The sequence below is a fragment of the Equus caballus genome, chromosome 13 (genome assembly GCF_041296265.1).
Source record: "Equus caballus isolate H_3958 breed thoroughbred chromosome 13, TB-T2T, whole genome shotgun sequence".
Classification (NCBI taxonomy): Eukaryota; Metazoa; Chordata; class Mammalia; order Perissodactyla; family Equidae; genus Equus; species Equus caballus.
Window position 1 is genome coordinate 2,256,394 of NC_091696.1, and position 13,921 is coordinate 2,270,314.

Here is a 13,921-nt window from a genome sequence, read left to right on the forward strand (position 1 = left end):
CATCTGATTGCTGTGTTTTCCTATGAATTGGCCCCGTTTTCATTATCAAATGCCCCAGTCTGCCTGCGGCGTACGAGTGACAGCAGAATTGAGTGGTGAGCGGGATCACACCATTTCTCTGGTCTGGAAAGAGGCAGGAACACGGGCAGCTCATGTATCTTGTGGGGAGCTTATACAGTTTTGGGGGCGCTCTAAGAAAAACAGTATATGATACAAATGGAGAATTAGGAGGGTCCCACCCAAGCACGGAAGCCTGGAGCTTCCTTGTCATCTGATTCCGGGCAAGAGCCAGATCCTGGTCCCAGAGACGAGCACAGGGAGCAGCATGTATGGGAGTCAAAGAGCAAAGATGCGGCTCTTGGGTCTCCTCTTCTCTTTTGTGAGGCTGGAAAGAGGCAGCACGAGGATACAGAGGTGACTGTGACGGAAAGGGGTAAGACGAAGGGCTGGGCTCTGCAGAAAGTGAGCCAGGGTGGACCCCACAGAAAGCATGACCTGGGAACGGGAGGCAGCCAGAGCCTGGGCATCTGTCACAGTGACAAACCACCCAGACCTTGGTGGCTCAGACTCCAACACTCTGTCTAGCTCGGGAATCTGCACTGTGGGCAGAGTCTGGAGGGGAAGGTTTGCCCCTGCCGCTTGGCCGGAGGGTCGACCTCGAGGATGCTTTGGTCACGTGGCCGCCAGCTGGCAGGGGCCTGGGCGCTGTCTTTGTGGCCTGGGCTTCCTTGCAGTATGGCGGCTGGCTTCCCAAAGTGGGATTTCCGAAAGAGTAAGACAGAAGCAGTGTAGCCTTTTATGACTCAGCTTCAAAGTCCTGGGACATCACTTCCACCATCCTCTATTAAGGCTGTCACAAAGGCCGCCCAGGTTCACAGGAGGGGACCCAGATTCCCCCTCTTAACGGGGTGTGCAAAGGTTCTGGAAGAGCAGGTGGGATGGGAAAACATTTACAAAAACCCTGCCCCAGCAGCCTTCACTGCCGGGCCTGGCCATCACGTGGCTACATAATCCTTCCTGTTTTCCAATTCCTTCTGTCTTCTGCAAGCGGTCAGTCACTGGAATGATGCGAGATCAAACAGAGGCGAGGCACACGCAGCAGCCTGGCTCAGACTGAAGGGGGGGCTCCTGGGGTTATTACCAGCTTCTCAGCACTGTCTCTCTCTGCCCGTGACCTTTGGCTCTCAACTGTGACAAACGTCCCAAAAAAGCCATTCTGAAGTGGGAAGGGACAGACCCTCCACGGCTTCCCCAGTCGCAGATGGAGGGTAATTTTTTAAAGTAGCTGCTGGGAGGAACATTTTGAAAATAAAACTTTTAGGAACAGAGATCAAAGATTCCTTCCTCTGCTCAAACATGAGCCCCAGGTTCTGTCCCTGACGGCTGGGACAGTCCCCAGGGGGACACGGCTCCGGCAGAGGAGGAGGAGCTTATGAATGCCGTCCTCTCCAGCAAAGTCGCTGTGCACAAATCTCTCTCAATTCTTCAAGCTGGAGGCAGGACACAGCTGAGCGCCTTAACCGAGCTGGACCGGCTGCAGATAGTGGTTTCCGAGAAGCACGGGCCCTGGACTTTATTTCTGTAAAGGTACAAAGTCGACTGCAATGCTTTCCCATGTCCTTATCTGTCTAAAGTCTCTGAGAGTCGGCAGGACAGGTCTCCGAGCTTGCAGGAGAGACTCAGACATCTCGGTGGGCCCAGGCGGAGGGCCCTGCATGGAGCTAAAAATACTCTGGGGTCGTGACATTATCCATATTGCTGTTTGTGTGTGATGGGGCCAGGAAATCCGCACGGGCCTTCTAAAGTAGCTTGAACACACACGGCAAAACTACAGTTTGAGGGCGATGAGCAGCGACACCCCACTCTGAGCGGTGCCAGATCCTCTCCGGCAGCCCCGCTTCCCTCTTCCTCCCCGAAGCCCCTCGCCGGGCCGTTTCCAGAGCATGGGTCAGCGGGGAGGGCTGCGGTCCCGTTAATACTGCCCCACGGGACATCTGATTCAGACCTTTCTGGGAGGAAAGAAATCTCCAAAGGGGCTTAAAGAAAAAACAAACACTCGGTGGCTTAGCCCAGCAGCGAGTGTTAAAGCTGAGCCCAAACTCAGATCCCACCAAGTTCAAAGGAGAGGCTGGAGCATTCCAGGGACGCACACGCAGAGCGGGGCCACGCGGAGCCGTCCCCACAGCCGACAGGCGGGGCGGATGCTGGACCAGACCCGCCCAGGACGGGGGGCCGTCTTCCCTGCAGATAAACGCCCGCTTGAACAGGTCCCGCCAAGGGCCAGGGACATTCTCCCATCCCCCTCTTCCTCCCAACCCTGCAAGGCCGAGGCCCTCACCCCTCGGGGTGGATGAAGCCCAGATTACAGGCTGTCATCTGCCCAGGCTGCAAACAGTGGGGATGACATTCAGAACTTCACCCTCTCTTCTAGATCTTTCTCAGGGGAGCATGCTGGGTCAGCCTGAGCGGGAAGGAGGGGCAGAGGCACGGGAGGGCAACCTGCTCCCCGACTCCGGAGCGGTGCCCTTGGCCCGCCTCTGCCCTGGCTTTCTCAGACGACCAGCACCTTCGGGCTCCGGCCTCTGGAGTCTGAGCAAGGCCTGGGTGGGTGGCCAGCACTCGTGGGCGAGGATGCCAACGTCAACAAAGCCGGGGCTGCTGGGGCTTCACGGATGTGTTTGTATAACGAGGGCGAGTCCCCAGCAGGAGTATTTTTATCCTCGTGAAGACCGGGAGGATCAGGCGGCTCACAGACCGGAGCGGGAGCCCATGAGCCCGGGGGCCCAGAAAGGCCGGCTTTGGGGCCCGCCCTGCGCCGTGCGGCCAGGCCGCGGAGCCCAGGGGAGGCCGTGAGGGCAGCTCCGCGCCCCCAGCCTGCTCCGGGGCGGGAGCGGGAGCCTCATGTGAGCCAGGTTAGTCCTGATGGCTGCAGGGGATGGCAGAGGAACCCGGTCTCAAGGAAATAGCACCTTGATGGCTGGGAAAGTGACACATGACAGAACAATCTTGGAGTGCCCGCTGCCCGGCTGCAGAGAGCCGCAGAAACCAGTAAATAACTGCAGGAGCAGCTCCCGGGGCCTCTCCGTTCCCAGCACCTCGGAGCGGCACCTTGATGAATGGGGAGCCAGAACAGCCAGCGTTTATTTCTGAACTCGGCTTCCTGGGCAAAGAGACAAATGAAAACAAGCTTATGTCAGGGGGGTATTTTAAAAAGCAATTTCCAAGAAATGTCCTGGGGCCACTACGCGTCCAGTCCACTCCCCGCGCCTCGGTGCCGACCAGGGGCGGCCGGAGGACTCGCTGCTCAAAGAGGTGGCTGAAGGCAACGGCCCTCGCTCCTGGGCTGCCAGAGGCCTCGCCCCAGGGAGGACCTACAACGAGGGGGTCGGGTCGAGGATGCCTCTGAAAGGACTCCAGGCTTGTAATAAATTGACCAGATACGCCATCCACCAGGTTCCATGAGAGGCCACCCCAAGGGGCCGTTACCCACGCATCCTCATGAGCACACTTTCGTGCACTGAAACTGGGCCAGGCCTCCCGTCACCGGGGCTCTCGACCCCTCTGTCTTCATTGGACTCCGCTCGCTCACAGGTCCTGCCCCCCTGGCATCTCAACTCCCGAGGACCCCAGCCCCTGCACCTGGGAGTGTCACACATGCTTCTCCCCACTTGTCCCTCCACTCTGTGACAGCGTTCTGCTAGGGTGCGGCTTAAATGTCACTTCTCAGCCGAGGCCAACACAGCTTCCTTCTGGGTTTCACCGACAGCCTGAGCGGCGCGCTCGCCACGGGCCATTCTGCTCTTCTCAGAGGGGCTCCTCTCGGAGACTGACCGTGCGGCTGTGTCGGGTTGGGGGTCTTCACTTCACTTCTCCACGCACACATCCATCCAACACACACCTCTAGGCACCTCCTGTGTTCAGGTCACTCTGCTGAGGTTTTAAAAAACCTATTTATCAAACTGGGTCACTCCATAAATGCTCATTCCCTGTTTCCGCGTTTTCTAAGGTCCAGGTTAGTGCTTCCAATGTGACACAACAAAAAGGAAAGGCCAGTTTTTCTGGGGAGGGGGGAGTGCTGTTATTCCTATTTATACTGGGATTACCCACAGCGCTTTTTCTCCCGCGACGCTGCAGGCCGGGCGCTGTCACTCAGCGGCGCGCACCCTCATCCACATTACAGGTCTGCACTGTGACGGCCACGGAGTTGAAAAACGAGACTACTGTTGAATAAACTCAGGCTAGGCCTTGAGATTCCTGCCAAGGGAACCAGCCCCCCAAGAGGATGCAGGGCGAGGATGTAAGAGAGAGCGGAAGGCCCAGATCTGGGACTGTCATAACCCAGCCACCTCACTTTGCTGCTCCGCGACCTCGGCCCATGACGCGTGCCACAGACGCAGTGACGACCACGAGGAGACCTCTGCTTCTGGAGAGGTGGCTCTCCGAAAGGCAGAGTTTTACCCCGGAAGCCTACAGACACCACACTAACCATGCCTTCACGGGTCCACGGTCACATGTGCCCTTCCGTTCACAGGAGCGTCACTGTACAGATGTGGAGGGCGTGGGAGCTGGCGTTTCATGCAACACACCAGGGAAACAGACGTAATTTAAGGCAAATTTTAATAGATTTATAAAAATCATATATACAAAACATGTTAAACTAACCACCGTAGCTATAAAATACACTTTTTACACTTCATATTCTATTTTAACCTGGCACACATTATCCAAGAATTGAGGCCTGACACACAGCTGGTGCCCATTGTGGGTGGGTTTGGTGGCGCAGCAACACTGGTGGGGGAGGTGCCCAAGAGGAAGCACTCCGCGGGTATTCCTGGCATTTCCTTTCGGTGTGTAAAGACCCTCGGGAGGTTCAAAGTGCGTTCCTGTAGTGAATGCTGAAGCTGAAGGCTGCCGCGGCCCTGTCCCCCAGCAGGGTCCCTTGTGCCACTGCAGCAGCCGCTCGGCCACACTACAGGAGCCATGCCCCAGACACCGTAAGGTGAACTGAGGACACGTGCGAGTGGAGGGGGCTGAGAATACAACACTGAACTTCCCGGCTGCCCTTGTGCCAACGGAGAATGACATGCCGGTCAGCTTTGGTTGGTTTGAATGGAGTTAAGAAAAAGGACATTTGGAATGTTTTAAATCAATTAGCATAATAGGTCAAAAGGTCATTCTTCAAGATTCTAGAGATGGATAGACTCCGAAGAGATCCACGTTAAATTCCTCCATCAACAGACTTGTTAAAGAACGTGGAGGTGAACTCCTAACAGGAAAGACGGTGGAGGACATGGCCCGAGTTTCTACGGGCTGCACGTGGGTCCTGCAAACCACCCACCCACCCGCCTGCCACAGAGCCCGTCCACCTGTCTGCAGGGGTCCGGCCCGTCCGGGCAGCTCGGGCGAGGAGGGCCACAGAGAACCAGCTCAGGTCGAGTCTGGTGCGACGTTTACAACCTGAGTCCCAGAGTCTCTGAGACGACAGAGTGCTCTCTGCCTATGGTTGGTACTGACCTTTTCTGAGGAGGGCAACGGGGCAGGCGGTGGGGGAGACCTCCGGGGTCACCCCGGGCTGCGGGAGACTGCCCAGGGAGCCGGCTGTGGAAGGGAGTGGGGGCTGCGGCGCACAGGGACGTCGGCACTGCGCTCCCACCCGCCGGCCGTGTACGGACCAGCCTCCGACCTCTTCTTCAGGGACAGACTGCAGATCACAGACGGGCCCCCAGCAGCGCCATCCTCAATCTCCCTTTCGACGGGAGTCGCTCTGAAGTCAGCTGGGAGCAGGAACCCTGAACCAGCCCCAGAAAGCACCAGACCCGGGACGGGAGGGCTTGCTCCGAGCTGCCCCTCGCTCTGACCTCCCTCGTCTGGAGCCGCGCCGGCCTTACAGACGAGATGCGACGTCTGTCCACGGGCCCAGGCCCGCAGAGGCCGGCAACCCCCAGCACGCCCGGCTCGGCGACCTGTCAGGAGCTGAGGCGCCACGGGAACGCCCACCTCGACTGTGAATAGCTGGGATTATGTCCATTTGGGTGAAATACATCAGCTTTAAAGATACAAAATCAAGTGAATTCAGTGTTAATAAAAAGGCGCCAAAGGGACAGCCTGGAACAATAGCCCTTTCTTCTCACAGACCAGGCCGGGCTGGACAAGGGAGGCCTCTCTCGGCCGCCGGCAGCTCGGGCCGACCCTCCGCATCAGCGCCCGGGCCTGCTGCTGCCCCATAGGAAGTTCAGGCGAATTCGGGAACCCCAAAGTGGCTGCTCTAGCGTTTCACTTTGGTTCACGTTAAACACATGTGAAAAAGAAAACCATCTGATGAAAGAAATGACCTTTCACATTTTTGATGACCTTCACCTGACAGTGGAGAACCTAATTCTCAGGCTGAGCCAGGTCCGCAGTGGGACTGTGAACGAGCCGCAGGGCCACGCCGATCGTCACCCAGATCTAAGGTCTTCGGGCCCCTTAGGATAAGACTCTACAATGACAGCTGAAGATGTTCTGCTGGGTGCCGACACAGGACCGGAGGAGGAATGAGGTGCCACAGGTCAGGGTCAGACAGAGCAATTCTCGCCTGTTCTCAGCTGTCCGGTGCCCCGACCAGCCAGGGGAGCGGGCATCCCATGGTCTATTTCTCAGTTCCACCCACTTCCCTACCCCTCGCTACACACGGACACCAACACCTCGGAATATCTATCCTGCCAGGACATTTGAGATCTCACTCACTTGTTTCTGGTGACATCCTGCTCCTTCTGTTGTGATCTGGGATTGTAGCCTTTCAACAGGAAATTCAAACGTTGAGCAGAGCTCAGCCCTCCTGGGGACCAGTTCGGCAAGACAGGTGCCAAGAAGAGCCCAATGCTTGCAAAGCACAGCTCTTGGAGCCCCGGGGTTTCCAGGCTCACGGCTCTGTGGCATGGTCACCACTGTCAGGGTCAGCAGGACCTCCACAGGCACGCGGTCTGCTCCTCGGAGCCGCGCTGGGTGTGGAAGGCCAGACGTAACCTGGGTGAGAGAAGGGGCCCCGGGGCTGCTGCAGGTAACGGGCAGCCTCTCTGTGGTTTGAAGTCATTTTCCCCTGAAGACACACCGACAGCCACGTGGGAATCCAATCCACCTATTGTAATACACCATCCTGAACGCTAAAGATAACCAGCCTCCAAGATCTAGAGAGTTCCGAAAGGAGAGACGTGGCAGTAAAAGAGAGCACGCCTCCCGTGACCTCAGCAGAAGGAAGGAGACAGACAGACAGAGGGACTGCGGAGGCAGGAGTGGCCAAAGTTTCCACAGGCTCCCTCCCCCTGCGGTCACGGCCCAAGCTTCAGCCCTCGCCCTTCCCTGAACACAAGTGCAAGCTAGCGTGTCATCTGCCATCAAGGGCCATTAACACAGCCAAGTGTCAGCTTCGGAACCGCCTTAACCGAATCAAGTGAGCTCCTGTGTTCTGGGGCGCCCTTCCTACAGGGCCGCACAGTGGCTCCCAGTGCAGCCAGAGAGGAGGACACAGAGGCAGTGAGACCAGCCCCGGTCCAGGGCGCAGAGTTCCCAGCCCTCCAGACTGCGGCCCACTGCCAGCCTCCAGGCCAGGCGAGCGCCCCAAACGCGAAGCCAGGGAGACATGGGAATCACATCCGTGAGGATCCTCTCTCCCCAGGGCTGACGTGAAGATTACGTAAGCCTCAAGAGTCGTCCTTTTCTTCAAATAAGGCTTCCTACATTTTCAGGGATCAGTGCAGAATGAGGCTGCTAAGCGCCTCTGGCGTACCTTACGGAGAAAATGGCACCAGCTGACTTGGAAGGACTGCCTGACACACTGTGAGAGGCCTATTAGCAAGAGCTTCCTGTCGCCACTTACTTAATCGCAACAGAAAACCTACTGTCGCTGCTGCTTCTCGAGGCAGGGTGCTAGTCACGGCGAGGGAGCATTTGGTGGCTGTTACAAATCTAATTCTCACCGTGCTAAACGCAGAATGCCACCAGCCTGGAAGGAACCCGCCAAGATTAGCTACTTGAGTGGCCCTCCACACTGGCTGCACAGTAAAACCACCGGGCCATCAGGAATCTGCACACACGAGGTCTGTCCTGGACAGGCCCTGGGTGGCTCAGCCCGGGGCCTCTGCAAAGCTCCTCAGGTGATCTGACCTGTGGCACCGGAGCCAGAATCACCATTTTGTCCAACTTAGAAACGGAGAAATTGGGACCCGACGAGCGTGGCCACAGCCACAGGGACAATGAAGAGCGCACGGCGTGCTCATCACTGGCATTTTTCTGGAGGGGTTTTGCCTCTCCCACTTGTGGTCAGTTTAAGCCTCACATACAAAGGTACCCCACAGGGTCCCACCCAGGCCAGGGCCACTGGACAACACATACATTTCTCTTTCTAGAAAAGAGTCCTGAGCGTGACAAGCCGTGCCGACGACTAGGAGTCGTCCACGCTTCGTGTCAACGTGTCTTCACTCTGTGGCCGGGACGATGACCCCAGGGGGCTGCAACAGCAGAATGCCCACCCACCCTTGCCTTTCCTTCCTCTGGGCTCCGGTCACGTCAAACGTCTGTCACCAGGGCCTCCTCCTTGGGCTCTCCACGTCTCAGAGCAGCAGCACCCCTCCCTCGCACACGTGCGCGCGTCTCTAGGTGTGTATGCCGTGACAGCCTGTTCTGAAGTCGTGTCCCGGGGGCTTTTGTTCAGGACATTTTTGGTGGCAGTTCTCCTGTGTGTCAGGCTTTGTTTTCCATGTGGAAACACAAACTGTGATTAACAAACAATGAACCTTTAAGTAAAATTAGGATTAGAGTTATCTGCTCGCATTTTTGGGACTGAAAAATTAAGTTAATGCCGGTTTTGAAGGCTGAGTGATATTTCTATTAAGCAAAGAAAAACGAAGGATTCATTTTACTAAACATCCAGAGACTGAAGGTGGTCAAACCGTCCGAGCAGACCCTCCTAGCAAACAACCCCGCTGTGTGCAAAGTGTAGGCCCTGAGCAACCCACCAGGACCCCTCCATTCGATGGGGCCTCCATCTTCCAATGCCAAGGTAGTGATGTCTGCTCCCGGGACCCCCAGGTCAGTCTGTCGTAACTAATGATCCTGTTTCAAGATTATTTTCTGGTCTTGGAGTTAAAATAACCTGACTCATTTTTCTTTCATCCAAGAAGTAAAAACATTACAAAAGTAAGAATTCTAGAGATCTCTATAAATTACAAAGCTATAATGCAAAATCTTTGCAACAATTTCTCTACCAATAGAAGAGTTAAGAAAATATTTCAGTAAAAAACCTACACGTGTCCTTAGGTGTAAACAGTGTTAAGTATGAGGAGAATATCTTATTTTGAGGAAGTTTATTGTTATATTTTTGCAATAATAGATGAGGCACACCTATCTCCTGCTTCTCCAACATCTCCATAAAAAAGACAATAATCAAGGATAACAGTGAAATTAAAATAAAAAAATACAAAAGCCTAAGGTTTTGGAGACAAAAATGGCTACAATCTATGTGTAGAAAAGGTGTAACTGGTTTTATTTAGCCTGGCAGACAGTGATCTTCTCCGAGGCCGACGAGTCACGGGGTCACAGCCGGGCGCCTGTACAGACTCTCCTTTGCCCGCTCATCAAAAGAGGAGGCAGCCTAGTCCCAGCCGAGCTAAGTGGGGTCAGGGGCTGAGCTGGCCAAGGACCCGGGCCTTCCGGCCACCCCACCCTGCCTTGCAGTCAGTTCAACACAGTCACAAGCTCTCTTGATTACATGCTTCCGGTTCTGCAAGCGAACCAGCAAATTATCCGAGTGTTTAAAGGAAAGAGCACTCATGGACAGGGCTGACCTCAACTCATCAGGAAGGCAGTTCAAACACCTCCAGTCGGGACGGCAGCGGCCGCCACCCGAAGCAGAAGGATACTTCCAAGCTGGTGAGGAAGAGCTCTGCATCCCTAACGGACCTGTAAGACCCAGAACACTGAGTGGGCGAGGAGCACCCGCCCCCGAGGCATGGGCTGCACCTCACTGCCACAAAATGCAAACGCGATCTTCCACGGCCCTGACGGAGCCTTCAAGAGGGCTCTCCTTCCTTTAAGCCCTGGTCATCGGCACTGATCCTGGGTCACGTCCTTTCAGTTTACGGAGAGCCACAGGAAGCAGCACGCAAACAGCAAAACTTTTTTTCCAGCCAAAAAAAAGAGCCAAAACCCCAGCAAATGTCGACACCGAGCCTTGAGCACCAAAACGGAAAGAGAGTTTCATGTCTCCTCAATAAAAACACAGTGATAACGGGGATGACTCAGGAGCAGGTTTTTCCCTCCCTTTTCTTCTGGGTCAGCATCTGCCACAAGTGTAATGTTTATCTGGCTTGCTGGAAATGAGCCAAGAGTGAGATGCCAAAGGGACACAAGGATTGGGAACAGTGTGGCCTCAGGACAAGGGCCCTGGGATGTGTTTTTAAACGCAGTGACATTGTGGTGCCAGTTACAGAGGAAGATTTTTTTTTTTCTTTTAAATGCTAGGAAAAGTCCTAAACACAATAGACAGACTTTTTTAGTAGAGTAATACACAGAGGGGACCAGGCTGGAATGCAGTGTATTTTTAAACACAGTGAAAGACCCTGGACAAAGGTAACTGAACAAGGTAACCGAGTGTCAGGTTTACCAGCTCGTGTCAATGTCGCAGCCTTCTGCAGCTTCCCCTGATGAGAGCTCTGTCTGGTAGTGTTTACTTGTTATGCGTGTGTACACGAACAGAAGCAGGAGACCTTGATAAGGATCAAGGTTTAGAGGGGAGCTGAGAACGGGGACCGGCTGTCCAAAGGCAGTCTGGACAAACTCAGATTTCTCTGGAGCCTGTGGGCTTCCTGAAAGGTCAGGTGTTAGGAGCTCGCCAAGCAGCTGTGGCATTAACAAAGGCTTTGCTAGTAACTTGCCAGCTTCCAAGCCCCTGTGAGGAAGAGGAAGCTCTCGACTGATTCCAAAAGAAGGAAACGTGAAATGCAGGCACGTGCAAGTATCAGAAGATGACTGGGAAGATGGAGCGGTCATCGGCAAGGCCACTTGGTTTCTACGTCTTTGCCAGTGGGTGGGCACGGAGCAATAAGCACCTCTGTGTGCAGGGGCAGACGTTCACTGTCAGCACGCTGCCTCTGCGCAGCTCCACCCCGTGCTGTGTTGCTGGGCAATCTGACAAGGCAGGAAGAACCACGCATGTGGTGGGGCATTAAGGCAAGTCCATACCTGCGGAGCTCTTGCTCCCAGCCTCTAAAGCTGGGGCCCCTCGGCTTAACCTAATATGCCTGGACCGGGTCTCAGGAAATTGGCACGAGAGTTTTAAAAGGCAACTCGCTTTGGGAGGTGGCACTGAGACCCCACAGCTGGGGGCTAGGGGGCCCGATGTGGGGACTCTGAGTTTAGCAGCATCAGCACGCATCTGATCTCCTAAAAACTACTGTTAGGCAAAAGCTTTCGGGTTAGTTCATCTCGCCGCAGACTTGCAAGTTAGAGAGAAAAGCCATCTGCAAGGCAGCTGGTTTGTGTGTTTCTGTCATTAACGATAGAGCGTGTGCGTGCACACACACACAGGATGCTCGATTAAACTGTGTCAGAAAAGAAAGAAAATTTCTGTAAAAAGAAAGAAAGCTGTGTCATTAGGTATCACAAATTCATACCAAAGTGATCACTTGGCTTCTCAGTAGTTTCGCTAGTCCCCAGGATTCAGTAGCTAACATCGTTTCCACGGCCTCCGGGCCAGAGCACGTCGGCGTGGCTGGCTTTACAGCATTCCTGAGCCAGGTGTTGGATGGCGAGGATCCGAGAAACCCACTCCAAGACCAGATGGATGATACACGCCAGAGGGATCCGACCAGTGGCTACGGAGGCTGTTTAAGGACGACGGCAGTGAGGGGCTTCCTCTTTCACTGCAACATGATATCTTTCAGATTCTCCTGCAGGATGGTGTCCTTCACAGCGTGAAACACGAAGCGGATGTTCTCAGTGTCTATGGCGGTGGTGAAGTGGTGGAAGAGCGGCTTACTGCGGTTCCGCCTCTTCCGGTCGAAGCACTGGACCAGGTAGCGCTGAACGTCCTCCAGCCTGTGGGGGTCGCCCTTGAAATCCGGGAAGTGCTTCTTGATGCTGACGGTCTTCACCTTCTCCACCAGGAGGTCCATCTTGTTGAGGAACAGGATTATGGAGACGTTGAAGAAGAGCTTGTTGTTGACTATCGTCTCAAAGATGTTCATCGACTCCACCAGCCGGTTGGTGCGCCTGTCCTCCATGAGGACCTGGTCGTACTCACTGGAAGACACCATGAACAGGATCGACGTGATCCCGTCAAAGCACTGGAACCACTTCTGGCGCTGGGACCGCTGGCCTCCCACATCCACCATTTTAAAAGGGATTTTTTTAATAACGAAGTCATGTTCCACAATGCCCTTGGTGGCTTTCCTCGCCAGTAGGATGTCTTGCTTACTGGGAAAGTAATTCTGCAAAATATGGGATAAGGGAGAAATTTAGGAGAGGAAGAACACGAGAAAATAAGAACACAAGACGGGATGGAAGGAAGGAGAGCCAGCCTGAATTTTGCAAGAAGTTGAACCAAATACCAAAAGCAACTTTCATTTATAAAATTATAAATTTGCCATGAAACAGAAAGCGAAGGAATTAAACAGCTCATTTCAAAACGAGCGAAGGCACAGGAGTCCGAGGAGGCGTTCCCAGAATCCTCACTGTTCGGCCCCATGTGAAACCTCGTCCATTCTCTTTTCCACAGGAAAGCGACCCTCTTCGTTTCCGCACCATAGCTACCTTTTAATTTTTCTAACGTCCAGAGCATGCGCATTCCAAAACCTTACTAGGAACTAATTTAATTTAGGTTTTGCAATGCTATTTAAAGTTAGTCTGCAGTATATTTAATATGTTATTCTTGGGGAACTCAAAGTCTTTAGCAACACAGGCAACTGCAGGGGCTCTCGAACACTCTACACTATTAGAAAAAAGCCTGGGCAAGGATTGCACGCGGGCACTCAGGCAGCAGTCCTGCCAGAAACCAAACAGGGATGACGAAGCCTCTAGACCCAACTACCAATTCACAGGGGACCCAGGGGACAGAGGAACCTGTTCAGTGACACTGACGGATGGAATAGCAAAATCCTGATATGAAAACCCTAGAGGAGAAATAATCCAGTTACTTCAACAAATAAAAGAAAAAGAAAGCTGGAGGGAGAAACGTACAGATTAAAAGAAATCTAAGCGACATGGACCAACTGCGATAGATAGACATTCCTAGGATGTTGATTCAAAGTGCTGGCGTAAAGCAGCATTCACAAGAAAACATTAACAAGACAAGTGGGAAAATCTCAAAATTGACTGGATATTGGTTGCTACTAAGGAATTATTGCTAAGTTTTTAGGAGCAATAGTGGTATTATGGTTACGACTTTGAGAGTCTTAGCTTTCAGAATCACTGTAAAATATTATTGATGAAATGATACGATGGTGGACTTGTTCCCGGGGGGTGGGGTGGGGGCTGATGAAACAAGATTGGTCATGAGCGATAATCACTGAACCTGGGGTTTCACTGTACTATTTATTTCTGTATGTGTTTGAATTTTCCATAATAAAAAGTTAAAGGAAATAATTTCTTCCATTTACTAAAGAACTGTCTCCTTTACAGTGATCTGGGCAGACGAAATCTTCCAGAAACGCCACCTTACATTTGAATTTAGCAGTGATTATAGGTTTGTGAGTAAGAGTGAGAATTTCCTCCACTTGAATGAGGAAGTCCTCACCACTGAGCACTTACTCCCCCCCGCCCCCCGAGACAACACAGATCTAAGCGGGGCAGGACTTGGTGACACCATTCACGGTCTCTGATACAACAAACACAGCTCAGGGGTGAGGCGAGCCCTCAGGACTTGGGGTGCTCTGCTCTCCACACAGGG

At 53.7% G+C, this 13,921-nt stretch overlaps 1 protein-coding gene across 3 annotated transcripts in view; it reads right to left on the bottom strand.

The window, feature by feature from the left end:
• Positions 1-9,326: 9,326 nt before the first annotated feature.
• Positions 9,327-13,921, bottom strand: part of GNA12 (G protein subunit alpha 12) — a 113,009-nt gene continuing 108,414 nt past the window's right edge. For all 3 annotated transcript variants that reach the window (XM_070231387.1, XM_023655181.2, XM_070231388.1), the window contains one exon: positions 9,327-12,464. In XM_070231387.1, coding sequence (XP_070087488.1) covers positions 11,895-12,464 — 570 coding nt within the window. In that variant the 3' untranslated portion in view covers positions 9,327-11,894. The remainder of the gene's footprint in view (positions 12,465-13,921) is intronic.